Source organism: Vipera berus, assembly GCF_964194415.1.
Source record: "Vipera berus genome assembly, chromosome: 13".
NCBI classification, from domain to species: domain Eukaryota; kingdom Metazoa; phylum Chordata; class Lepidosauria; order Squamata; family Viperidae; genus Vipera; species Vipera berus.
The window spans coordinates 19443128-19470995 of record NC_138216.1 but is presented as its reverse complement, the minus strand read 5'-3'; the positions used below and the strand labels follow the sequence as shown (position 1 = coordinate 19470995).

The 27868-nt window shown below is 48.9% G+C and overlaps 1 protein-coding gene across 2 annotated transcripts in view; it reads right to left on the bottom strand.

Annotated features, from left to right (window-relative positions):
• Positions 1-1032: 1032 nt before the first annotated feature.
• Positions 1033-27868, bottom strand: part of MSRB1 (methionine sulfoxide reductase B1) — a 31399-nt gene continuing 4563 nt past the window's right edge. The window contains exons 1-4 of one of the 2 annotated variants that reach the window (XM_081338421.1): positions 10304-10464; positions 4667-4809; positions 3611-3725; positions 1033-2493 (exon numbers count right to left, since the gene is read on the bottom strand). In XM_081338421.1, coding sequence (XP_081194547.1) covers positions 2465-2493; positions 3611-3725; positions 4667-4809; positions 10304-10358 — 342 coding nt within the window. In that variant the 5' untranslated portion in view covers positions 10359-10464 and the 3' untranslated portion in view covers positions 1033-2464. Of the gene's footprint in view, positions 2494-3610; positions 3726-4666; positions 4810-10303; positions 10465-27868 lie in introns of those variants that run through there. The other variant, XM_081338422.1, reaches the window with a different exon arrangement.

Here is a 27868-nt window from a genome sequence, read left to right as displayed (position 1 = left end):
TTCTGCGCCTGGAGACAGGATTGACCAAAGTTGAAGCAAGAACCTGTAGAGCTTCCTTTAACATCTGGCTAAGGTTTAATAGCTTTCTGCAAGGCCTTGGTCCATTAATTCTTCAAGATAAATTCTCCTCTTCATGGATCATGGCAGTCGAGTCCAACCTTGCCAAATTAGGCTTCTCATCAGCCTCAATTCTCAAATTGGACTACGACTAATCAAAACAAACCTTGCGTCAAAGAATAGAGGACATCGAGAGGCAAGCGGACTTAGGTATAGCTCCGCTGTTTCTGGCTCCAGACTCTATTAGATACGTGGTTACACTTGCCAGGTATCTTAGTCAGTTGGAGTCAGTAAACCACCGGAAAGCACTCTCACTCGCACGGTGCCATGCGTCTCCATTGGCTGTCCTGTATGGCAACTATAAAAAGACACCGTCTGAAAGACTCTGCTCCTGTGGCTGAGGAGAGGTGGAGACCATTGGATACATACTCCTTTGATGTTCTTTCTACAGAGCCATTCAGAAAAACCATAGGTAAAGGTAAAGGTTCCCCTGCACATGCGTGCTAGTCATTTCCTACTCTAGGGGCCGGTGCTCATCTCCATTTCAAAGCCGAAGAACCAGCGCTTGTCCGAGGACATCTCCGTGGTCATGTGGCCGGCATGACTAGACGCCAAAGGCGCACGGAATGCTGTTACCTTCCCACTGTAGTGGTCCCTATTTTTCTACTTGCATTTTTACGTGCTTTCGAACTGCTAGTTTGGCAGAAGCTGGGACGAGTAACAGCCGCTCACTCTGCTACGCGGCACTAGGGATTCAACCCGCCAAACTGCCGACCTTCTGATCAACAAGCTCAGCGTCCTAACCCACTGAGCCACCACGTCCCATATCCTCCCCATAATTGATAGTAGCCTGGTCATTCGGAAAGTATTTATCTCCAGTGGCTGCTTAAGGATAAGTAGGCAGTGATCACGGCACAGGTGGCCAGATTCTGTGCAGCAGCATTGGGAATTCACCAGAAACATAAAACATTTTAGATTGCTTTATTAATCTTTTATAATTAATTTTATTACGTGTTCTTATCCAGCATTAGACCATACTCAATATATATTTACTGTCAGGTCAATATAATTCAGTTTTTCTGAAGCTAGCTAGTTTTTGTTATATTGTCTGTAAAACTAGGCAGACCTTGGTCACCCATTGATTACATCATTAATTGTAATATATTGCTAGGTCTTCTTATGTTGGTTCTGTTTAGTTTTGTTTTATTTGAATGTTTATGTGTTGGCCTTTGGCTGTAATAATAAATTGATTGATTGAACTAGGTTATTCGTTTTATTTTCCTGAGAGTTCTGTGGGTCTAAAGGTGCCAGGTAGGTGATACTCGCTCCCTGGGGCATCTTCCGGCAGGCTCATATACATGTTCCTCACCCCTGCTTTCCAAAATGGGTTTACATAGGGCAATTCATACCATGATGCTATACCAGAAAATGCCCCCCAGGATAGACATGGGACACCTATGGGGAAAGTCAAGTGACATTATGAGCATCAGCAACATTATGGAAACAATGTGAATTACATAATATGCAGCAGAAGCCACAGCGATGGTTATGCATCAAGACATCATCAGAGTCTATATGCAGATATTACATACTTCACATCCACTGTGTAATGTCATCATGATGCTTGTAGCATCCACCAGATGCTAATGTTATGCCAGGGAGTTGGAAAGTCGCCACTTGTTCACCTTGACAGAAGGATGATTTCAGATGCCAGAAAGTCTTGCTCACAAACAATGAGAGAGGAGGTCAGTCTGTAGGAAAAGGCAAGTACATTTCTGAGGATGTATGGAAGGGCACGAGGAAAGATTTCTTTCATTTCTTGTGGGTTTCGCAAGTAGAGGTAGTCTATAAGGGCACACCCCATCTCTCTGATACCATATTGGCACAAAGGCTAGGATCCCATTCACTCAGGACCAAGTGAAGAAAGAGGGGCAAATATTGGGTTGCAATTGGTAGTAACTCCCCTCTCTCTGGCATAACATAAGCAGCGGAAGCAGACCGTGAGAAGAGGAGAAGCCAGAAAGCCTAAAACGCCACTGAAAAAGGCTTCTGAAAAATGCCACTGCCAGGCTCCATTAAGACAGGGCCCCATTCACTTGCATCCTCCTTTAAGCTAGCCCTGGCCTGCTGGCTTAAGCAGAATAACCTGAGCAAGTCCAGTTCACATCTGAATTGGGGCAAAATATTCTGGCATATGGAACTCCTGGAGGAATTCTGGGGTGCGGCTTTCCACACTTGGAGTACTCTGCCACGCATCTCATGGCCAGAGCAGGTGCTGATTACTTGGAGGAAGTAGGAGAAGTCCAGCAAGTTGGTTTCGTTCAGTTCAAGATCATGTTGCAATGGAAGCTTCCCATCCAACACCAAAGGCTCAGATTGGGATTTCCCCAAAGTGCTGCCAGCCTGTTTATTTTTCCATGTTCTTCCCAGATTGATCTGGAAAGTAAAAGAGAGATAGCAAGTTCAACAGTTCTCATTCCAGACAGAATTATAGGAGCTGCTTTGCTACAGATAAAATTTGAAGCGTTCTTCGGCAGCAAGTCAAAATAGATCCAGTAAACCAGGGGTGTCAAACTCAATTTCATTGAGGGCCGCATGAGCATTGTGGTTGCCCTCAGGGGGCCAGGTGGGTGTGGCCAGGGTGGGTGTGTCCTACTGGGTAGGCGTGGCTAGAGTGCATATGGCCTACTGGGTGGGCGTGGCCAGCTCTACATCGTTCGCATCAAGGGTGCCTATGGGGGCCTGGGCAGGAGTGGGACAGATCTGAGGGTCTCTGGCAGAAGGAGGGTCTCTGGGCCAGGGCCAAGGCAGTGGGGGCCGTTCCCTCACTGTTTCCAGGATGGCTTTGCGGGCCGCATGAAACCACCTCGCGGGCCGGATCTGGCCCCCGGGCCTTGTGTTTGACATGTCTGCAGTAAACTGTTGAATGTTAAAATGTACACTGCCCTTGACTTTAACAGTTGGACTTTCCACTGTGAAAAATTGGGCAACTAACATTCCACCATATTTGGGGAGAGTTTCAAGGTCAGCTGCCCAGAGCATTTGCTGGTGAAGAATCGTGCGCAGGGGTACCTGGTTTGTATATCTGATGGATGATCTCCTTTTTTGGGAAAAGGGAATTCAGCTATAGAAGATGGGCAGGAAGAGTAGACTGGTCCCCATGTTTCAATTATTTTGAGGGAACGGATGGGGATCATGGGGCTTAAGGATTTTGTGTCTATTTCTTTCCCAACCTGGGAAAATTCAACCCAATTTGGATAGTTTATAGATTGAATGGAACCCTTAAACACCAGCCCTTAAACCCTGCCCAGAGCTTAGCACAGTGGATGGATAGAAGAATGGATAGCCTCTAATACAATTCTGGAAAGGCTTGCTGTGTTACTGAAAGCTACTGGTACATTTTCTGATCATTTAGAACTCTTCGCAGTGAAACTGCATGGAGTCCACAGAACGTTGTGGCCAAAACTATTTTCCCAAATATTACATTATAAGATAGTATTAAAAATAATTTTACAATCTGGGAAAGGTAGCGGAGGTGGTAGGTTAACAATACCTTTATGAACAAATGTGAGAGAACTGCTAAATATTCAGAAACGAGATTGGCTCTTTTGGGGGCCATCGTCGAGGAATTCATGACCCAGGCCATTCCCACACTTGCCACATGAGACCTGCAAGGAAATTAGTGGGAAATAAAAGTAAAAACTCTCTGCTGTCATTTATCAGCTGCTTCTATACAAAGACCCTTTTCTTGAAATCAGCTGAAAAGCAGAATTGCAGCCCATAACAGAGTACTCCATGTCCAATCCCATAGTTTTTCCTACAAGGTTTGTTCAGAAGGAAATGCTATTCCCTCTGCAGTCCCTTCTTCTAATTGCTTCCTTACTATTCATTCCTTGGGTTTTTAGTCTTCCTCATGGAAAGCAGTCTTTGATTATTTACAATATCTAATTATTGATCAATATATTCAAGAAGCTTCTAATTGAAAATGTGGTATCTACAAAATACCTCAAAAGCACTATAATATTTTCTAAACACACTTACAAAATTTCATAAGGCTTTAAAAATCTGGCTATGTGTCAGAGCCTGGTGCCCTGAATGTGTTAAGGGTCCCGTTTCTTGGCTTTACTGACAATTAGTCTGATACTGTAATTTTCTCAGCTGCTGTACATATTTATTTTGTACAGTTTTCATTGTTTTAGAATTAAAACAATTTGAATCACTTGGGTGAGATGGGTGTCTAGAGAAAATAAATAAATACAGTTTTTGAGGAAAACCCGTAGACCTGATCTAAAAAAAAAGAGAAAGACAAGAACTGTTTAAACTGTAATCCACTGGCATCGACACTGGCTATAAAAAAGTAGGCAAAAACAAGAGGATAATTCTACCTCGCGCCATTATGAAGGAAGATACCCTGTTAAAGAAGCTGCTTGCATTCTGAATAAACAGGTTCTCTTCAAAGCCAAACCTTGGAAACAATCCCTACAATTTCAAATGCAACTCTGGGAATCACCAGATTTACCAGGCAACTTCAGCTGCATTTGGGATACTGATTCAAGAACTCTGCCCTTGACAAGGTTTGAGTCCGTTGCAACACAACCCAAGTCCTCACCTTGAAAGCTCCTGGCCGTTCTAGGTACTTGGAGATGCTGTCACTGTGAACAGGATGGGTAAAGGCTGGCCAAGGGGACGAATGAAGGAATTTGGACTGGCTGGAGAATAATTCATAGCCGCATTTGGAACAAACGTATATACCTGTGACGGAGGCAGGGAAGAAGAAGAATATGTATGACATGGAGGAATTAAATAGGCATGCATTCACAGGAAGGCTGGGGTGCAGAGGGAAGCATGTCTCATTACACTCATCTCAAACATCAGCCAAAAATTTATAACCATCACAGGTTTTCTATAAAGTTGCCATATTTTTTCCTTCTGCACACATTCCTACAGATAGTTCTTGACTTACGACTGGTCACTTAGTGACTGTTTGAAGTTATATTGGATCCCCGCATTACTTAAGACCCAATTCTGAGGTTCCAATGCCCCCTCACCACGGTCACATGGCTGCACTTTGGGTGATAGGCAACTGGCCCATATGACCATTTGCAGCATCCCACAGTCATACAACTGACATTTATGATGATTTACCTGGAAACTGATGTTTATTTTTGGTTTATGTAATGTAATTCAGTGGTGAGAAAAGGTCTTACACTTAGATGAAAAAAATCAAATGCACAGGCATAGAATGGATGGTACCTAGCTCAACAGTAGTTAACTGTGACGGAGATCTAGTTGTCCTACTGGAAAACCATTTAAATATGAGCCAGCAGTGTGCTGCAGATGCAAAATAGCCAATGTAATCCTAGTATTCATGAACAGAGGAATAATATCAAGACCATATGAAGTATTAGTACCATTAGTACCACTGTACTAGTAAAATCACACTTGGAATACTGTGTTCAGTTGTGCTCACCACAATACAAAAACAATGTTGAAGCTCTAGAAAGAGTGCAGAAAAGAGTAACAAAGACCATAAGGGGTCTGGAGGCTAAACCGTATGATGAGAGAACTAGTCTAACAAAGAGAAGGATTAGAGGTGACATAATAGTGGTCTTCCAATATTTGAGGGGCTGTCACAGAGAAGAGGGGATCAAATTATTCTCCAAAGCACCCAAGTGGAGGACAAGAAGCAATGGGGAAATGCCTGTTAAAGAGAGAAGCAACCTGAAATTAAGGAGAAATTTCCTGACAGTGAGAACAATCAGCCAGTGGAACGGAAGTTGCCTCCAGAAGTTGTGAGTGCTCCATCACTGGAGGCTTTTAAAAAGAGAATGGACAGCCATTTGTCTGGAATGATATAGGGTCTGCTGCCTGGGCCACGAAGGAGACAACAGTGAATCCACTGGAATGTAGGACATGAGAAGCAGCAGCCATGGGTTGAGATTGCATCAAGAGGAAGAATGTTTCAAGAATGCTTCACAAGGAACCTGGATTCTCATGTTGGTAAAGAGCAATCAACAGCTGGTGCAGCTTCATTATATTATGGAGCCCTGTGGTGCAGTGGTTCAAGTACAGTATTGCAGGCTAATTCTGCCTACAGCCAGGAGTTCGATCCTGACTGGCTCAAGGTTGAGGAGCCTGATTGTTGGGGGCAACAGGCTGATTCTGTAAACCACTTAGAGGGGGCTCTAAAGCTCTACAGAGCAGTATATGTCTAAGTGCTATTATAAGTGCTATTGCTACTAAAGATTAACATTAAGTATACCATATCCTATGTCCGAAAAGACTTAGGTTAAATCTAAGCTTAGTTTTCTCCTTGTGTTGTCCCCTTTCACACCGTTTGGAAAGTGGGAAAACATTTATTCCAAAATATAAATAATAATTAGCTGTGCAGCACCAAGCCAATTCTAATTTGGACACATAATCAGATATCCCAGAGCCGAAACATCCCAGACTCTGCCATGACGCTGCAATTAGTTAGGACTGCAGAGCCAGAAACCTAAAATTAAGTTGTTACTGGACAGTTCCATATTTTTTCTTTTGCTAGGGAAGAAGAGTAAAACTGACAAATGTAGGGAAACCAGCAACTGACACAAGCCTTGACTTTCTTTGTCACATGAAGCTGTGGGAAATGATGGAAGAAACTCTTTTATTCTTGAGTGTGAAGTGGTGGCATAAATCAGGGCCTGTGAATGTGCAATCAAGGAATTTGCTACTGGCTGCCAGGGCGTGAAGGAGCCACCATAAATGGGAAAGTGGGACTGCAGGCTGGAGATGGCAACTCTATTGCGACAGTGGAGAAGGCAAAGATCCAGGGTGGGAGGTCTCTGAGCTTGGGGATCGATCTGTGTCCTCAACAACGTGTGTGAGAATGAAAGAAGCCCCAGGAGGAAGGCCCGAATCGTTAACTGCTGCCAGAAATGAAATCCGTATTGTAAACAGCCAAACTATGATATAAACTTAGAGAGAGACACGTATTTGGCATCTCCATAGAATGATTTTGAAATATTCTCATGAATGAAAAAAATGGCATTACTATCTCTCGCTATGAAGATTCCACAAGCATCAGACATCATTATTTGCAGAGGGATTTTCTTGCACAAGGAGGCTGACTGAGGCTGACTCTTCTCTCCTCCAGGATATTTTCATGAGAAACCACCTGAACAGTTTTTCCACTTTGAGACAGCAACGGGCCTAGAGGTCCAGAGGAATTTTACTGCAATGTTAAAGCAAAAAAGCAATGGGAGGAAACAGCGCTGCATCCCATAATATGTGGATTGCAGCTTTTGCAGGGCATGACTGCATCCAAATTTGAAAATGCCCAGAAAGTGGGAGCAGTACGGTAGCTTTTAATGGAAAAACTGATGTCGAGACTCTAGAAAGAGTACACAGAAGAGCAACAAAGATGATTGGGGGACTGGAGGCTAAAACATATAGGGAACGGTTGCTGGAATTGGGTATGTGTAGTTTAATGAAGAGAAGGGTGAGGGGTGACATGATAGCAGTGTTCCAATATCTCAGGGGCTCCTACAAAGATGAGAGGGAGCCAAGCTCTTCTCCAAAGCACCTGAAGGCAGGACAAGAAGCAACGGATGGAAACTAGTCAAGGAGAGAAGCAACCTAGAACTAAGGAGAAACTTCCTGACAGTTAGAACAATTAACCAGTGGAACAACCTGCCTCCAGAAGTGGTGAATGCTCCAACACTGGAAGTTTTAAGAAGAGACTGGACAGCCATTTGTCTGAAATGGTATAGGGTTTCCTGCCTTAACAGGGGGTTGGATGAGATGACCTCCAGGGTCCCTTCCAACTTATTATTATTATAACTCACTTGATACCCAAGGAGTCTTCTTAAAAATAATACTGATCATTTTAGCTTTTGACTTAGTCTCTTGACTGTCAGCAACTAAACAACTTATTTCCTTCCCCAAAATGGAAAAGCAGATTGCATAAGTTGATCTGCCCCATTTGCTTCATGCTCCAAGGTAACAGTTTGGGAGAATATTGGAGGCATTTCTGGTATAGAGGACCCTTCTCTCATGATTAACATATCAACATATAACTACTGCATCAAATTGAGCCTCCTTAGGATAAATATGAGGAGGAGGAGGAGGAGGAGGAGGAGGAGGAGCTGGTCCTGGCTTGACAAGAGCAGCCACAGCTGGAATGGCCAGAGGACTAGCAGGCTGAGCCCAAACAGAGGGAGCCACAGCTGCAGCAGCTCAGCAGGAGGCTTCAAGCAAAGAACAAGAACAGCCAGGATGAGGAGGGGGAGTCCACCCCTTCCCCCCATCCAAGGACACACAGGGCGGAGAGGCGACAGGCACAATGCCGGTCGGCCAGTTTACTCACAAGGAGGCAGTCTTCCCCATGTGAGGAGCTATAACATGTTGCCTATTTAATCCCACCCAAAGAGATGAGCATTGCTGGAACACCGTGTGTGTCAGCCTCCATTGTCGCTTACTTACTGTCAGTTGCCATAGAAAAGCTGGGGGGGGGCAGCTTTGCAGGGGCCAGCTTAGATTTTGCATCTCTCTCCAAGGTCATTTCTGGCACCTGATGATGCACCTGAATCAGAGACTTTGCCAAAACATCTTCTGGCCATTGATTGAACTCTGGTTGCCTAGTGACAAGGGGGCATGGACTCTAGGATTTCTTTCAATTTGAATGCTCCATGCAGTTTTGTCTCAGATCTTGCCTGAATTAATTGCAGTCGCTTCTTTCCTAGCAAAAGTACCTTTTCTCTAAATCTATGGAATGAAGGGTTTTCCTTTCCTGGGATTTTCGTGTTGAACTTTGGACCTCTGGTTCGTGCCTTGACCTGGTGCCATTCAAGGCCTTGGAACTCTTGCCTCATCCAGCACCCTCCTTCTGGCTTCTGCCTGGCTTCAGGAATTGAGACCACCCCTCTTGCCCGTTCCTTAGAACTCCGGGTGGAACTTAAGAGGGGGGAACCTAGAGGGTGTGTGTGTGTGTGGCTTTTGTTATTCAAGAGCTGCTGGGAATTGTATATTTGGTTCGGGCAGCTCAATAAAGACCCTTTGACCTATTGCTGTGTGTGTGTGTGTGTGTGTGTGTGTGTGAGAGAGGGACCAGAGCAGCACACTTTCTCCTGTCAAGCCTGGGGACCTTCTGAGAACTTTCTCTTCCTCCCTGCAAGTCCATCAGCAACTGCTGACCAGAGACAGACACAGGAGAGGCTCTCTTCAGGGAGGAACGCAGGGGGCTGAGGCAGGCCGGCCCCTTCAGACCCACTGGGGCATAAGAGGGAGGGGAGGAGAAGGGGCTTGCAAGATTCTGTCCCTTTAGCCAGTCTCCATAAGAACCGCTGGTCTTCCTGTGGACTCAAGTTTACCCCACACCCCAGGGGGCCCCAGGGCTCACACACACACACCTCTCCCTCCCATTTCACTTATAGATAAACAGGAAGGAAGAGAAAATATGAAGCTGGAAAAACAGCAAGTCAGAAGTGGCCTGCACGCCAAGGGAAATGTGAGCAAGGGGGGAAGTTGTGCTGCAAACATTTCTGCATTTGCTAGGACAAATATTCAGTGCACACGCACACACCCTCCCCAACATGCTTGCACTGGGGACAGGGTGAGAACTCAAGCTGTGACAAGGTGTTTTAGCATAGTTCAAAAGCATTTTTTTCTGAACATCAATGATGGGGATGTTACCAGGGTCTTACCCTGTTCTACCTCATAGGGGTGTGGTCTGCTTTAAACAGATGGCTGGGGGGGCAAAACCAGTAGATCTTTAATTTCTGATCCCTCTCGAGATCTGGCCTTTGTCCAGGACACAGGAGCTGCTCCTGCCTGGGCAGGGAGGGGGCTGCACTAGAAGACCTCCACGGTCCCTCCCAGCCCTGGGATTCTTCTGTAACCTCCCGGGAGCACCAAACGCAAAGGGTGCAACTTGCCCGATCTCGGTTTCCTCTGCTTTTGCATCGGGGAGGGGGCGGCGGCGGCCACAGCGAGGGGATCGGGCAGCCATCTCTAGGGACGAAGGGTGGGGGGGATGGTGCCACTTCCTCCAGCCCCCCCCCCCAAACACACACAACCCAGAGCTTCTTTCTCCAGCTGCTGCCCTCCGGCGGCGCCCAACTCCGATGCCTGCTTAGGACCGAAGGCAGCTGGGAGCGCGACCCCTCCGGGAGGGCCGGCTCAAGGAGTAGCCGCGAGCCGCCCGGGACGCCCTCCGCCGTCGGAGTCGCGACAAGAGCCGGGCGGGGCCGCCGCGATGGCGCCTTACCGGGCTCGAAGTGACCTTGATAGATCTCCCCGCCGAAGAACCTGCAGAAGGCCATGGCTGCCTCGCTAGCCCGCCTGCCGCCGCCGCCGCCGCTCCTCCTCCGGCCGCCTGCCCGGGGCGTTGCTGCGCAGGTAGCGCCTCCCCGGCTCGGAGGGCAGGCCAAGCGGGAGAGAGGAGGGCGACGCGCTGGAGCTTTATTGGCCTGCGTGACAAACATTGCAGCCAGAAACGGAAAAGAACACGTACTTAGGCCTCCTTTTTCCAGCATTAGAAAAAGAGGTTCTCCGATCACAGTATTTTTTCAGTAGATCTTTATTTTCAAGAACGTAGGTAATATGCAATTGCCAGCGCGTTTTTCAAAAGGAGAGTCTAGCAATCTGCAGACTCCAGGGATCATAGATTTGAGGGGGCTGGATTGAAGCCCATTGCCGAATCAGGATATAAACACCGTCAGTTTAGGCTGCTGAGTCTTGCTGTTGAGACAAGGAAAAGAAAGAAGCAGATAATTTAAGAGGTCACAATACACAAATGTTTGAACGACAACTGTAGTGAAAACAGTCCATAAAACAAGATACCCCCAAAAGTCAGAAGATATTTTATTTTAAGCCAGACAAAGGACATGAGGACAAAAAAGAGGGCATGCCCACCTTTTTTGCTGGACATCTGACAATCCTAAACCAGTTGGACTGTTATTCCATAAAAAGATCAGTCAGGCATGTGAGAAGTAGGTCAAAGGGTTCTCTTGCTTTGCTAATTTTCCTACAATCTCAAAGGCTCTCCAAAATGGAGGAACTGGCCAATTTGCACTCTTAGTTTGTTCTGAAGGGAGTTGAAAATAGCTAGGGTCGTTTTATTGTCTTGTTTTATTGTTACCTTTTCTCTGAAGGATACAGCAGGTTTCAACACCATCTGCAAAATGTTAGCAGAGGAAAGAGGGATGAGAGTTTGTGACCTATTATAATTTTATAATCTTTCAAAATTGTGAAAGTTCTTTGTGAAACAAATCTTTCTGTTTTCAAAGAGATTTTGAAGACATACTACAAAAGAGGTTTGCAATTTGTCTGCACTGCATAAAATACAAATACACATCTTGACATCTTGTTCAGTAATTTGGTGGGGTTTTTCTCAGAATGTTCTCTTGAACTTAGTGTTCTTGATTAATGTAACTCATAGTAAAATTTGTGATTTAAAAAGCATACCTGAATGCAGTTTCCAGCTTAGCATTTGGATTTGGCAGATAAAAATGGAGCTGACACATTCCTTTAGTTTACCAACAGTTTACAAATTCAGGAAATGTGCATTGTGCTGCCCAAGGAACTGCTGATACAGTTCTACAAAGGAATTACTGAGTCTGTCATTTGCACCTCAATCAAACTAGTCAGACACAGACTTCAACGGATAGTTAGGCCTACAGAAAAAAACAATCACAACCAGCCTGCTTTCCACCAAGGACCTGTGTACTGCACAAGCCAGAAAGAGGGCTGTGAAAGTATTTACAGACTCCTCAAATCCTGGACATAAACTGTTTCAACTTCTTCCCTCAGGATGGCGTTATAGGGCATCGCACGCCAAAACAACTTGTCTTAGACGCTTCCCCTTCCAGATTGGCCGTGACCACGTTGACCATAGTAACTGGATTTGGGTAGAAATTGGCATTGTAATTCATGTGGGAACATATTTGATTAAGGAAGAAGATCAGCTTCGCTGGATCACCATCAAAAGTCACTCTAAGGGGTGGCACCATCGTGGGCTGCTGCCCCCCCATTGCGGCTGCATTCTCAGTGGTTGTTGGCCTCCTTGCTGCAGTTGTTCCTTGCATTCCTGTGTAGACATTTGGTCCACACGGTGCCTGTGTTGGGTCCGGAGCGCTTCTGCTGCATCTGGACAGTCTTGGGCGGACTGTAAAACTTCCAAGCTTCCCTCTGTGGCGTGCAGAAGGAAGCCATCTGTGCTCTCACCTGGAGCGGAGCTTGCTTCAGGGGCTAGGGCTGTTGATCTTGATTGAAGACTCCTGGTCACAATCTGGGATCTCCGGCCATCCATTTCAGTTTCAAATCTAGGGATCTTACTGCTATCTGCAAGCTTGGAAGCTTTACCTTAAACCATCCTCTGCTACCAACTTATGGGGAGAAGCTCTGACGAGAGATCGATGGGTCGTTAAGGTGCTTCCAAGTAAAAAAGGCAGGATGCAGAGATGCAATCATTATGAAGCTTTATTCACCGATAGGTTATATAAAAAGAGCTATGTGGCATGGAGGCATCCATGCTTGTATGATAGAGAGAGAATGCATGCAAGAGAGAGAGAAAGATGAGAAGGGCTAGAACTAGGAGCAGCCCCTGAGCAGAGGTATCTATGGGGGGTCTCGGCCCCTCCCTAACCATAAAACACTCTCTCCAATGGGGCTGCAGGGGTCTGAGACCCCTGACTCATCAGTGAAAGCAAAGAAGCCTCTTTGCTCCCATCTGATGACCTTTTTGGGTAACTGCCAATGGCTGGCACAAAACATCTAACAGTTGGCCTCCTTGCTGCAGTTGTTGCACTCCCAGCAGCTGCTGACCTCCCAACGGTGGCTGCGGCATCCCCAATTGCTGTAGACCCCATGCGGTTGTTGCACATTCAGGGGCTGTTGCCACCCCCACTGCTGCTGTGCTCCCAACGGCTGCTTACCTCCTGGCGGTGGCGGCTGCAGCATCCCCAGTTGCTGCAGGGCCCCCAACAGTTGCGGCGCCCCAACCTGTTGCTGCCTGGCCAACAGGTAGCGCAGCTGTTGTATTAAACCTTGTTGAACATTCACATCTGGATCTCCTCCCTGCGTAGGCCTCGGGCTTGGGTGGCGCCGACGGTGATGCACTGGGCTGTGTGACTGACAGTGATGGTTGAGGCTCTTACGGTGCCGGTGACAATCCGGACTTCGGCTGCCCTGGTGTGGGCTCGGGCTTTGGTAGTGGGGCCGTCTGTTGGGGCTGTCATCATAATCCCACCGCCTGGAATCATCACGGCAGCGGTGCCTGTCGAGGGATTGTGACAACCAATGCCAACCAGAGCTTCTCCGGTGGCTGGGGCTCTTGTGTCATGATTGACGCTCTGGAGTCTTGGAGGAGTGGTGACGGACTGCCATGTTTAGAGTGACAGCAGGGACTCTCCTTTCTCGCAGGGCTGGAGGTCAATGCTGGTGGCTTTGAGGCCGGGGAAACCGCCTGCGCTCCATCAGCGGGGCTGGGGATTCTCTTAGGCACAGATTGGTGTTGGCCCCGCTGATCGTGTTCACTAGCATGTGAAGAGTGAGAAAGTTGTTCCCCGCTCCTCACCTCCAGCCCTTCAAATCTCTTCACCAACTTCTCCACCGATTGGCTATGGACTGCGAACAGGCACTTCCATTCTCCAGAGTCCTCAGTAGTCATCAATCTTTTGCCCCCCCTACGGTCCGGGGAGCGTGATCGTTGAGAGGATCCTACCTGCAAGTTGGCTTCGGATGCTTTCAAAGAACTTCCCTTTGGCAGGGTTGCCTCGAGCTGCTTGGAGTCTCCACTGGGCAGGGTCCACTCCGATGACCAGATCAGGTCTCGCGTCTTTGGTCTTGCCCTCTGCTTTAAGGCACCAAACGTTTCTCCGCCGGTGTGCTGGCTTGAGCTCCCTCTGCTGAGGCAGCAGCCATGGCCGGGGTGCTGGTTACAGGTGCTTCTACCTTCTCCATGCTGAGATCTTCCCCGAGTCTTTGTCAGCCTACCCCCCTGCCCCCAACCTAGGGAAGGTGACTGGAACTCAGGACCCCAAGGTGGCTAAGGTAGAAAGGTTGCTTTTTGGGTTAATGTCATGGTTCTGATAGATGAAACCCATCAAAAGAGACTTGGCTTAAAAACAGTAACTGTGAGAGGCACCTTGGAGTCCTACTGGACGATCGCTTGACCATGAGCATTAGAATTTGCATACTTTAATGATGGCAAGGGATGTTCTGTGTGACTTTGCAGGAAGCTCCCAGGTTTGACTGACCTAGCAGGCAGATGACTGAAAGATTAAGCCTAGCTCAAACCATTCATGTTCCACGTGGCAGGAATCTTCAAGCATTTTCTTGAGGACACTAGAAACTTTGCTGAAAACAATTAAAATTAAATCTCACAGATCAAGGATATTTCTTGTATTTCTGGGATGTTATTCAAACATGACAAATCACTGAAAGATTGCAATGGGTTGGTGTTTTTTTTTAACCAATTGTTGAATGCAAGCCAAACTCAGAGTGATCCCAAAACGGCGACACACAGGGACATTTTTCCCTTGTGCCGTCAATCTGCTGAACATACACATATGTAGTATATAGTATGTTTAAATGTGTGTTATGTGTGTGTACACTTTGAGAGCAAGCAACTAAATTTCATTTTTAATGTGTGCCATTGTGCCCACAGTAAAAAATGACAATAAAGGTTATCTTTCTGTCTGTCTAATTCTTACAGTGCTGTCTAGTGTCTGTGCATATGGCTGTGGTATTCATATTTATCCTTATTATCTTCTTTACTCCCCCCTCCAATTGGTATTATTATTATTATGACAAATTCTTTTTTTTTACATATTGGTTAATCCCTTTTGAGCTGTACTTTCTGAAATGTTCTTCATTGGCTGAATTTAGAAAACAGGCCAGGCAAAACGTGCAATGTGAGCTCTGATCCTGGCCTCTCTGGCTGAAGGAGAGGATGATAGTCTCTCCTCCCCTCCCCTCCCCTCCCCTCCAACGGGTAATCTCTACCCTGGTAATCAGTTACCAGAAAAAACATGCCTGGAAAATAGGCTACTAATAATGAAGGCACGGGGTCCTAATAATCATCACACCACATTGGCAAAGGATTCTGCCTACTTGACCTAGTAAAAACGTCAGAACAAACAAGAAACGGATGTTACACGTCGAGGAAGACCACACGGAGCAGAATAAAATCATTCCACACAAAATCTTACAAGGGCTCCCCCCACCCTGCCCAAGATCTGGGAGAGCAGCCGGGTTTTCGGTGCCTTGCAGAACATTATGAGGATGGCAACTCGATGGAGCACCCGGGGGAAGCCGTACTCGGAAGGCAGGTGTAACATGCTAAGCAGCAGAATCCAAAGAGAAGTTATGAAAAAGTCATAATGGCAGCGGAAACTGCAACTAGGCAGAGGTTCAGTTGCACAATTGTGCTCCCCCCTAGCCGAGTAAAGATTTAGCTGAGGGATTTGTACAACAAGCTTTCTTTTACGTAACATGCTAAGCTGCTAGGTGGGGCAGGGTTTTTTAGAGCTTAGTGCATTAGTATATCAGGTTACATACACACCAGAAAAGAGTACAAATCTGTAATCAGTGTTGTGCAAATGCAACTAAGATTTTCTCTTATTTATTTATTTATTTAATTGGATTTGTATACCGCCGTTTCCCGAAGGACTCAGGGCGGTTAACAGGGTAATTAAAACAAGAAATACAAAAATTAAAAACAATTAAAAAGATTATAACAGTCCCTGAAAAAATAAAAACCCCCAATTAAAATTAGAATTAAAATTTTCAGCCTGGGCCAGAGAGCTCGAAGAGCCAGGTCTTCAGGTCCCGGTGGAATGGAGGTCGGGGGCAGTCCTCAGCTCCACGGGCAGCTGGTTCCAGAGGGCAGGCGCACCCACTGAGAAGGCCCTCCCCCTGGGTGTTACCCGCCGGCAATCTTTTACCGGCGGCACCCTGAGAAGACCCTCCCTGTGGGAGCGCACTGGACGAAGGGAACTTGATGCTGGCAGCAGGTGTTCCCTCAGATATCCCAGACCCAAGCCATTTAGGGCTTTATAGGTCATCACCAGCACCTTGAATCTCACCCGGAGGGCAACCGGAAGCCAATGCAGCTCGTGGAGTAGAGGTGTTACATGGGAGTATCGGGAAACCCCCATCACAACTCACGCGGCTGCATTCTGCACCAGCTGAAGCCTCCGAGTGGTCCTCAAGGGCAGCCCCATGTAGAGAGCGTTGCAGTAGTCTAAACGGGAGGTCACGAGCGCATGAGTGACTGTGCGTAGGGCATCTCGGTCCAGGTAGGGTCACAACTGGCGCACCAGGCGAACCTGGGCAAAAGCCCCCCTGGTCACGGCTCCTATATGGTCTTTAAAATTGAGCCGGGAGTCAAGGAGGACGCCCAAGTTGCGAGCCCTATCAACGGGGGGTAACACCTCACCCCCATCGTTAAAGGTGGAATGGTCTGGTTAACCCGAGATGCCGATATGTACAGCCACTCAGTCTTGGCAGGATTGAGACGAAGCCTGTTTCTCCCCATCCAGACCTGGACTGCCTCCAGGCAATGGGACATCACGGCGAGGGCATCGCTGGGTTGGTTCGGGGTGGAAAGAAAATGTTGGGTATCATCAGCGTACTGATGATACCCCACCCCGAAACCACGAATGATCTCACCCAGCGGCTTCATATAGATGTTGAACAGGAGGGGCGAGAGAACCGACCCCTGAGGAACTCCACAAACAAGAGGCCTCGGGGTGGATCTCTGCCCTCCCGCCAACACCGACTGCGAGTGGACCAGGAGATAGGAGGAGAACCACCGTAAAACGGTGCCTCCCACTCCCAACCCCCTGAGACGCCACAGATGGTATCAAAAGCCGCTGAGAGATCTAATAGGACTAGGACAGAGGAACAACCCCTGTCCCGAGCCCGCCAGAGATCATTCACCAGCGCGACCAATGCCGTCTCCGTGCTGTGTCCGGGCCTGAAACCCGATTGGTACGGGTCCAGATAATCAGTTTCCTCCAGGAACAGAGGAAGCTGATGCACCACCACACTCTCAACAACCTTCGCCAAAAAGCGAAGGTTGGAGACTGGACGATAATTATTTAAAACAGCCGGGTCCAGGGCAGGCTTTTTGAGGAGGGGTCTCACCACCGCCTCCTTCAAGGCGGCAGGGAAGACACCCTCCTTCAAAGAAGCAGTTATTACTGCCTGGAACCAGCCAGGAGGGGCACGTATCCAACAAACAGGTGGTGGTGCTCAGCCTCCCCATGATCCTGTCCACATCATCAGGGGAAACAGGATCAAACTCAGTCCAGATAACATGCTCAAGACCGTCCGATTCCTCCACGTCAGACTCTGCCCAGTCAGAGTCCAGACCGGTCCGGATCTGAGAGATTTTGTCCGCCAGATGATGACTAAACTCCTCAGCTCGTCCCCGTAAGGGATCCTCCCTCACCTCCTGGTTAAGGAGGGAGCGAGTCACCCTAAACAGGGCGGCTGGGCGATTATCTGCGGACGCGATGAGGGCAGCGAAGTAGTTAGACTTCGCCGTCCTTATCGCCGCAAGATAAGATCTTATAAAGGTTCTTAACTGCAATCGGTCAGATTTGGATCGGCTGGACCTCCAACCGCTCTCTAGACCCCGTCTCCGACGCTTCATCTCCCGGAGCTCTGCAGAGAACCACGGAGCCCAACGGGATCTGCACCGGGTCAGAGGTCGCAAGGGTACAACACAGTCAAGTGCCCCAGCGGCCGCCCTTTCCCAGGCATCCATCAGGGCATCGACTGGGCTGTGGGTGAGGGCAATGGGTATAGACCCAAGCACCATCTGGAACTGTTCCGGGTCCATTAGGCGCCTGGGGCGGAACCACCTGGTCGGTTCTGCAGCCCAGCGGCGGGGGGTGGCATAACGGAAGACCAGCCGCAGGAGATAATGATCTGACCATGACAGGGGAACAATAGTTGATGAACCCCCTCCTAGATCATCCAACCACTGTCCAGACAGGAACACCAAGTCGAGAGTATGATCCCCCACATGAGTCGGGCCCTGAATTACTTGGGTCAGGCCCATGGCCGTCATGGAGGCCATGAACTCCCTGTGGGAGTTCAAAGGAGTATGTATCCAATGGTCTCCACCTCTCCTCAGCCACAGGAGCAGAGTCTTTCAGACGGTGTCTTTTTATAGTTGCCATACAGGACAGCCAATGGAGACGCATGGCACCGTGCGAGTGAGAGTGCTTTCCGGTGGTTTACTGACTCCAACTGACTAAGATACCTGGCAAGTGTAACCACGTATCTAATAGAGTCTGGAGCCAGAAACAGCGGAGCTATACCTAAGTCCGCTTGCCTCTCGATGTCCTCTATTCTTTGACGCAAGGTTTGTTTTGATTAGTCGTAGTCCAATTTGAGAATTGAGGCTGATGAGAAGCCTAATTTGGCAAGGTTAGACTCGACTGCCATGATCCATGAAGAGGAGAATTTATCTTGAAGAATTAATGGACCAAGGCCTTGCAGAAAGCTATTAAACCTTAGCCAGATGTTAAAGGAAGCTCTACAGGTTCTTGCTTCAACTTTGGTCAATCCTGTCTCCAGGCGCAGAAGTGCATTTGGGACACAGCGCAGCATCTGGAGAATTGTTCTGATAAATTTGGATTGAATTCTCTCCAGTAGTGTAAAACACAAAGCTGAGGGTCTGAGCAAGGTCCCGTAGAGAAGCTGTGCTAGTGACTTGGCAAGAAAGAGCTTAACTGGAGCTGGAACACAGTGGCCTCCCTTTGTGCGGAAAAAGTTAAAAATGGCATTCGCTGATTGTTGGCCAGAGGCAGCTGTGTATTCTCCATGGGCTTTTTGTGAGCTGGTGGCATGGATGACCACCCCTAGGTACTTAAAAGGTGGTTACCTGCTCTATTTTGTGGCTATTTAAATACCATGAGTACCGTTTGGGCCTTTTTGCAAAAGCCATAACCTTTGATTTCTCATAATTTATGTCCAGTTTATTATATTTGCAATACTGGACAAGGGCTTGCAAGGCTCTTTGAAGGCCAACTGGAGTCCTGGAGAGAATCACAGCGTCCTCTGCATAGAGCAGCAGAGCAATTCTTCGGTCACCTATTTTTTTTTGGGGGGGGCTGGTAATTTGGATTATTTAACCATTTTACCATATTTATGTAAAAATTGAAGAGCAAGGGGGCCAAAATGCACCCCTGTTTAACCCCCTTTTGAGTTTCAACTGACCTCGAGAGAGACACTTGCATATTACACCTAGTTGGCACTTAATGTTTGCATATAGCAAAAATGAATTAAGTTTTTTAACGATTGAGAAACAGATGAATTGGGTGTCCTTTTGACTTCAATGTGAGCCCATCTCAGCTGCCATCAGAATCCCTTTGCGTCACTGTTAGATCCAGAGGTCATAGGAGGGCGAAGGAGAGCCTCACATCAGAGCTGCCAATGAATGAGAAATACATGAAATGAGAGGTTGCAGGTCTTGTCTAGGTTGCAACTTGTTGAGGTCACTTACAATTTCTAGAGCACACTGTGGGTGACAAAGTTGGATCTGAATTAGAATTCGGTTGCCTTTTGGTAGCTCTGCATCAAAGAAAACAGCATTTGGCTGGCGGTCGTTCTCTGGAGCCAAAAACTGCATCCCACCACACGTACAGGCTCTGAATGCTACCATAAAAAGCCAGTGTGACCTCTCTGCTCAAAGGGCTAATAGCATGTTATTACAGCGATCAACAGCTCTCACTTCTGTGCCTTGCCTCGTGATGATCATCCTTCCTGATGGAGTTCGGTGAAGCCTGAGCTTTGTTGATTGGTCATCCAACTGTGAAGATCCACCTCTGGCCATTACTTGAGCTTTACTCTGATGGAAAGAGTCAGCTTTCAGAGAGCTGAAGTGAGACAATTAGAGGGTCCCGCCCCCCATGTTTTCACATTCTTTTTCTTCCATGTGCTGTCAGGTAATGTCCAACAAAGTTTGCAAACTTTTGGTGGAGCAGTGGGCTAATGCCTCCTTAAGTAACACCAGCTGCCTGCAATTAGTGCAGGTTCGAGTCCCACCAGGCTCAAGGTTGACTCAGCCTTCCATCCTTCCGAGGTAGGTAAAATGAGGACCCAGAATGTTGGGGGCAATAAGCTGACTTTGTAATAATGCCGCTTGGGCCCCCCCGAAAGCCCTAATAAGCAGGCATGTACATAGAATGAAGGCTATTGCTAAGCACATTGATTTGTGCTTTAGATTGTAAGCCGCCCTGAGTCTTCGGAGAAGGGCGGGATATAAATGGGATTTTTAAAAAAAGTATTATTCAAATGTGAACAAGAACTTTAGATTCAGGCACATGGCTAGTTGAGGACCGGATATAGGGATTCCACCTTGAATAGGGCCTGGGGTGATCGCTTTGTTTAGCTCTAACTGAGGGAGCTTCTGCTTTGAAAGGCAGAGCCAAACAACCAACTTTTCCGTCCTGTCTTGTGACAAGATGACCTTTAGGACCTGTATGACCTGTAGGACGGGCTGCGTGCTTCTAGCTTGCTAAGAGAGATGGGAGGAAGGTGGGGAGAACTTTGAAACCAGAGGTGTTCTTACCATTGTGAGACACGAAAATTTCTTTTGGTGAACTAAAGTGTCTTCTCGTACTAATCACAGGGAGATGTATTGGATAATGTGACCTGAATTGTCAGAGAGAGGAGGAGATTCGTTCTATTAACTGCTTCCCACCGCTTCTTCAGAGCTAGCTTTCACTTTAAACCGGTGGTAATGATTCTATCCAAAAAGGTTTACCTTAGTGTAATTAATGGCTCTGGTGTTTTTCTTAGTTGGTCTTTTCAGCTGGAGGTTGACATCAATATCAAAATGCAAAGGAAAGTGAGATGAGTGTCTGTGACCTATAATGATCTCTCAAGATCTTGAAACTAACACTGAATCTCGGTTTTCAAAGGATTTTGAAGTCATACTACAAATGAAGGTTGCAATTCATCTGCACTGTGATAAACACAAGTCTTGACATCTTGTTCAGAAGTTTGGTGATTCTTTTTCCCCCGGGAAGTTCTCTTGAACTTTGTCTTCCTGGTTAATGTGACACAAGACGGAAAAATATTGATTTTAAAAAGCACACATGAAGTTTTCCACCTTAACTGGATTTGGCAAATCTCTTGAAGATGGAGCTGATAACAGTAAATAAAATTTGAAGAATATGACTTTCATCTATTTTTCACAAATTATTGAAAAACAGTGAAAGCACTAAAAAGCACTGGGATTTATTGAAGTGGAAAATACTAATATATACCTAGCCACGGTTTCTGAATTGTGGTTTTCTTTTTTGACTCCAGACACAAGCAACACATGCAGTGTGAGGTGTGGGTCTCTGGTTGAAAGGCAGGTGATAACCTTCATTCACCTCATCTCCAATCTGTAATGTCTCTCCTGGCAATTAGTTAGGAGGAAAAATATGCTTGGAAAAACATGTCACTGATAATAAATGGGGAGGTCATTTCCTTTGGTGGGACTGGGTGGATCTGTCTGGGCCTTTGTGTTCACCTGTCCCTTGGTCAAAGAGGAGGGGATCCATTTGGCAATGAGGAGAATGCAGAGGACTCTTCGGACTGACCCCTATTTGTTGGAAGTTTGGGTTGCTGCTTCCCTTTGCCATGATATTGCTGCTAGTTACCACTGGGAGTCTCCCTTCACATTTTATGCTTTCAAAAGCATCCCAATTCTGAGGTTCCAATGCCCCCTCACCACGGTCACATGGCTGCACTTTGGGTGATAGGCAACTGGCCCATATGACCATTTGCAGCATCCCACAGTCATACAACTGACATTTATGATGATTTACCTGGAAACTGATGTTTATTTTTGGTTTATGTAATGTAATTCAGTGGTGAGAAAAGGTCTTACACTTAGATGAAAAAAATCAAATGCACAGGCATAGAATGGATGGTACCTAGCTCAACAGTAGTTAACTGTGACGGAGATCTACTTGTCCTAGTGGAAAACCATTTAAATATGAGCCAGCAGTGTGCTGCAGATGCAAAATAGCCAATGTAATCCTAGTATTCATGAACAGAGGTGTTCTGAACCAGCCCTCCTCTGGCCTTGTAATAAGGCAAACCCCTATTCAGAAAGAAGAGACTGGAGAGCGTCCAAGGCTAAAAGGCATCTGCCAAGATTTATTACGCAGTTAACAAAAACACTAGAGCTTGTCTTCTCAAGCGGAAAAGTTGCTTTCAGCAACCAGCCCCTCCCCAAACACTCCTTTTATAGAGAGCTCAGGGCGTGGTCTCCCTGTGCCTCCTCCCGAGGAGTCCCGCAGCCTTTCTTTGTTTGTTCCTGCTCGACTGCCTCCTGCGTCGGGCGTCCTTGAACAGGGCCAGCTGTGGGTCATCTTCCTCCGCACTCTCGGGCTCACGCAGCTGAGAAGAGGTCCCCGGCTGAGGGCTCTGCAAAGCCTCCAAACCGTCATCAGCCGGTTCGTTTCCCTCCTCCCCCTCATCTGAGTCATCCGATACATCGGAGCCGGCTGTCGGACCCACAGGCTGACCCTGAGTCACAACACTATCCCGCACCGCAGGGCCCTTCCCCCGGGTCTGCCGATCTGGATGCGGTCGGGATGGGAACTGTTCGTGAAAAGCAGTCACCAACGCAGGGGCATGAACGGCGGTCGCGTCTTCCCATGTGAAGTCCTCCGGCCCGTACCCTTTCCACTCGATCAGGTACTGGAAGCGACCTTTCAGCCAGCGGGAATCCCTGATGCTGGCGACCTCGTACTCGGGGGTGCTGTCGCCATCACCAGGTCCTGATGGGGGAGGTTCCGCTTGGCGAAGTGGACAAGCCGGTTGTTCGGGGACCAACAAGGACCGATGGAAGACGGGGTGCACGCGCAGGGAACGTGGCAGAGTTAAACGATAGGCGACCGGGTTGATGACGGCCTCGACTGGGAACGGTCCAAGGTAACGGTGGTCCAGCTTCCTCGCCGGCCGAGTGGATGGTAGGTTCCTGGTGGACAGCCAGACCCGATCCCCCACCGATAATGGAGGCGTATCCCTTCTCGACCGATCGGCGAACCTCTTGTAGTCGGCCTTGGCCTTCTCCAGCTGCCGTCGCACCAACCGATGGATCACCTGTAATTCCGCCATGAATTCGTTCGCTGCCGGCTCCGGTGAGTCCACGGGAGAAAGGGGGAAAAACCTGGGGTGATAACCCACGTTGGCCAAGAACGGTGTCATCTGCGTGGAGGTGTGCTGCGAGTTGTTAAAGGCAAACTCGGCTATGGCCAAATAGTCCACCCAATTGTCCTGCTGCAGGTTAACGTAGCAGCGCAGATACTGCTCTAAGATGCCGATGACCTTCTCGGTACCCCCGTCGGTCTGAGGATGATGCGCGGACGAGAGGCAAACCTTAATGTCCAACGCCCGCATCAACTCCTGCCAGAAGCGGGCTGTAAACTGGGCCCCCCTATCGGAGACGACCCTATCGGGAAGGCCGTGCAGCCGGAACACCTGTTGGATGAACATGCGACTAGTGGCGCGAGCTGACGGTAAGCCGCGACAGGGGATGAAGTGCGCCATCTTGGTCAACATGTCCACCACCACAAACACTGTCGTGAAGCCGGAGGATGGGGGTAGATCCGTCAGAAAGTCCATGGACACAGCCCCCCAGGGTCTCTTGGGCGTTGGCAAAGGCTGCAGTAAACCAGGCGGGGCCCCCGTCGCTGACTTGGCCTGCCTGCATGGGACGCAGGAGGTGACATAAGACTGGACATCGTGTCGGACTCGGGGCCACCAGAAGGTACGGGAGACCAGGTTCAGAGTCTTGAACAGGCCAAAATGCCCCGCAGCTGGGTTATCATGACATTGGCTGAGGACGAGTCCCCTGAGTGGCCCTCCTGGAACATAGAGCCGGTCACGATAATACAGGAGTCCATCCGTGACCGACCAAGGCGAATCTGGCCCCACCTCTTCCTTCCGCTGAGCCACCCACGCCTCCTGCTGCTGCGCCTCCCGGATCCGAGCCCGTATATCCACCGGCTCCCGCACCGCAGCAAAAGACTCGACGGGGATCACTGTCCTGGGCGGAAGCTTGTCTTCCACTCGGGTGTACTCGGGCTTCCTGGACAGAGCATCCGCTCTCTGGTTGTGCCCGCTTGGTATGTACCGCACCCGGAAGTCAAACCTCGCAAAGAAGAGGGACCACCGGATCTGGCGTTGGTTCAAATTCCGAGCGGTCTGCAGGCTTTCCAGATTCTTGTGGTCCGTCCGGACCTCGATTTGATGCCGCGCCCCCTCCAGATGATGCCTCCAAGCCTCGAACGCCGCCTTAATGGCCAGCAGCTCCTTCTCCCAGATGGTATAGTTGCGCTCCGAGGGGTTCAATTTCCGAGAGTGATACGCGCAAGGGAAAAGGGTACCGCTGGGCGTCGTTGCCTGGAGTAACACGGCCCCAATGGCAATGTCGGAGGCGTCCGCCTCCACGACAAACGGCCGTTGCGGGTCAGGATGCTTCAAGATGGGCTCCTTCATGAAGGCGTCCTTCAAAGCTTGGAACGCCTGTTGTTCGGGGGCGTTCCACTGGAACCGAGTCTTCTTCTGCAGGAGCCGGGTAAGGGGGGCTGTCAAGGCAGCAAAGCCAGGAATGAATGTTCGATAGTAGTTGGCAAATCCAAGAAGTCGCTGAACATCCTTCACGCGACGTGGGGGTTGCCAACTCTGCAACGACTCAACTTTACTCGGTTCCATGGCGATGCCCTCAGGAGAAATGCGGTGACCCAAGAAATCGATGGTCACCTGGTAAAACTGGCACTTCTCCAACTTGGCAAACAGCCGATGTTTCCGGAGGCGCTGCAGGACCTGACGGAGATGCTGATGATGCGCTTCACGCGACGGGGAGTAAATCAGGATGTCGTCCAGGTAAATCACGACAAACTGGTCCAACAGATCTCGAAAGATGTCGTTCATAAAATGCTGAAACACAGCGGGGGCGTTGGTCAGGCCAAACGGCATCACCGTGTACTCGAAATGTCCATAGCGAGTACCAAACGCCGTCTTCCACTCATCACCCGGCCGAACCCTGACGAGGTTGTAAGCTCCACGCAGGTCCAGTTTCGTGAAGATCTTAGCCTCCCGGAGTCGGTCCAAGAGCTCGGGGATGAGGGGCAGCGGGTAGCGGTTACGCACCGTGATGGCGTTGAGTTTCCGGTAGTCACAGCAGAGCCGTAACTCGCCCGACTTCTTTTTGACGAAGAGCACGGGCGCAGACACTGGCGAGGACAAGGGCCGGATGAAACCACGAGCCAAATTCTTTGTCAAGAAGTCCCGCAATGCAGCCAACTCGGGCTCCGACATGGAATACAAACGCCCCACTGGGAGAGGCGCATCAGGAACTAGTTCAATGGAACAGTCATAGGGCCTGTGCGGGGGTAATTGGTCCGCCTCTGACTCGCTGAACACATCAGCAAAGTCGGACAGTTCGGGAGGCAAAGAAACTCCTGAGGAGCCCTCCACCTGGCCGGCACAGATATGGCGGGTGTGGTCCACGCACTGCAAACTTGGGAAGGTGACCAAGTTCTGAGACCAATAGATCTGTGGATCATGCGCCCGGAGCCACGCCAGTCCCAGGACCACGGGGAAGTGCAGATCCGAAGTGATGTAGAACTGAATGGCCTCCACATGGGTACTGATAGCCATACTCACTGGTTGCGTGGCGGCCGTAATAGGCCCGGACAGGAGCACTCGACCATCAATAGTCTCCACTAGCATGGGCGGATCCACCGGACACTGAGGAACAGCCCATTTGGCCACGAAGGCCGAGTCCATAAAGTTAGTGGTAGCCCCAGAGTCAATTAAGGCATGGACCGGAATCCCCTCTGGCTTGCCAGGAAGGATCAGTCGTGCCTCCAAAATCAAATGCCGTGGAGGTTCACAGGCACCATCGGAATGGCGTCGCTCGGCGTGGTCATGGTGGGTCGTCCGATCTATCACACCGTCTAGATCGGGCTCGGGCCGTTTCCCGACAGCAAAGCAGGGGACTTTCTCGGGGCCGGCTTGGTCACTGATGCCCGCTGACGCTTCTTTGGACAAGAAGCAGCCAAATGTCCAGGGTCCCCACAGTAAAAACACAACCCCTCCGATCGTCGTCTGTCCATTTCCGTCACCGATAGACGGGACCTGGTGGCACCCAGCTCCATTGGCTCCTCCCTCTGGACTGGGGGCTCACGCACAACAGGGGCGGCAGGGGTCTGTGGGGTGGCACGGCGACTCTTTCGCTGCTGCAGCCGGGCATCGATCCGCAGACAAAGATGGATCAGCCCATTCAGATCTGAGGGAATGTCCACGCGGGCCAGCTCATCCAACATCTCCTCTGACAAGCCATCCTGAAAGGCATCCACGAGCGCAGCCTCATTCCAGGCGGAATCCTGGCTAAGCAGCCGGAAATCGCTGATATAGGCCTGTAGAGGGCGCTGACCCTGCCTCAAAGCTTTCAGGCGTCGGGTGGCAGTCTGCGCCTTAATCGGGTCCTCGTACATGAGGCGCATATGGTCACAAAACCCCCCAAAGTTATCCAACAAAGGGCTAGGCTGTGCCAACAGAGGCGTGCCCCAACGAGCTGCATCTCCCGACAGAAGGCTCAACACGAATCCCACCTTATCTCGGTCAGTGGGGAAATCAGCTGCTCTCACGCTGATAAAAAGCTGGCATTGTCCCAGGAAGGCAGGAAACAGTTCTGGCTTACCAGCAAATTTATCCGGCATAGCTATCTGACATTTCCTCCTGGGTGGGGGTGCAGCAGGTACCTGAGCTTGCAGTTGAGCCACCTGAGCTGCCAGCAAAGTGAGTTGCTGGGTGAGCTGGGCATTCTCGGCAAGAAGCTGCTCCATCGTAGTAATAAGGGGTGGGTGGCTGAAAGCAAACTGTTCTGAACCAGCCCTCTTCTGGCCTTGTAATAAGGCAAACCCCTATTCAGAAAGAAGAGACTGGAGAGCGTCCAAGGCTAAAAGGCATCTGCCAAGATTTATTACGCAGTTAACAAAAACACTAGAGCTTGTCTTCTCAAGCGGAAAAGTTGCTTTCAGCAACCAGCCCCTCCCCAAACACTCCTTTTATAGAGAGCTCAGGGCGTGGTCTCCCTGTGCCTCCTCCCGAGGAGTCCCGCAGCCTTTCTTTGTTTGTTCCTGCTCGACTGCCTCCTGCGTCGGGCGTCCTTGAACAGGGCCAGCTGTGGGTCATCTTCCTCCGCACTCTCGGGCTCACGCAGCTGAGAAGAGGTCCCCGGCTGAGGGCTCTGCAAAGCCTCCAAACCGTCATCAGCCGGTTCGTTTCCCTCCTCCCCCTCATCTGAGTCATCCGATACATCGGAGCCGGCTGTCGGACCCACAGGCTGACCCTGAGTCACAACAAGAGGAATAATATCAAGACCATATGAAGTATTAGTACCATTAGTACCACTGTACTAGTAAAATCACACTTGGAATACTGTGTTCAGTTGTGCTCACCACAATACAAAAACAATGTTGAAGCTCTAGAAAGAGTGCAGAAAAGAGTAACAAAGACCATAAGGGGTCTGGAGGCTAAACCGTATGATGAGAGAACTAGTCTAACAAAGAGAAGGATTAGAGGTGACATAATAGTGGTCTTCCAATATTTGAGGGGCTGTCACAGAGAAGAGGGGATCAAATTATTCTCCAAAGCACCCAAGTGGAGGACAAGAAGCAATGGGGAAATGCCTGTTAAAGAGAGAAGCAACCTGAAATTAAGGAGAAATTTCCTGACAGTGAGAACAATCAGCCAGTGGAACGGAAGTTGCCTCCAGAAGTTGTGAGTGCTCCATCACTGG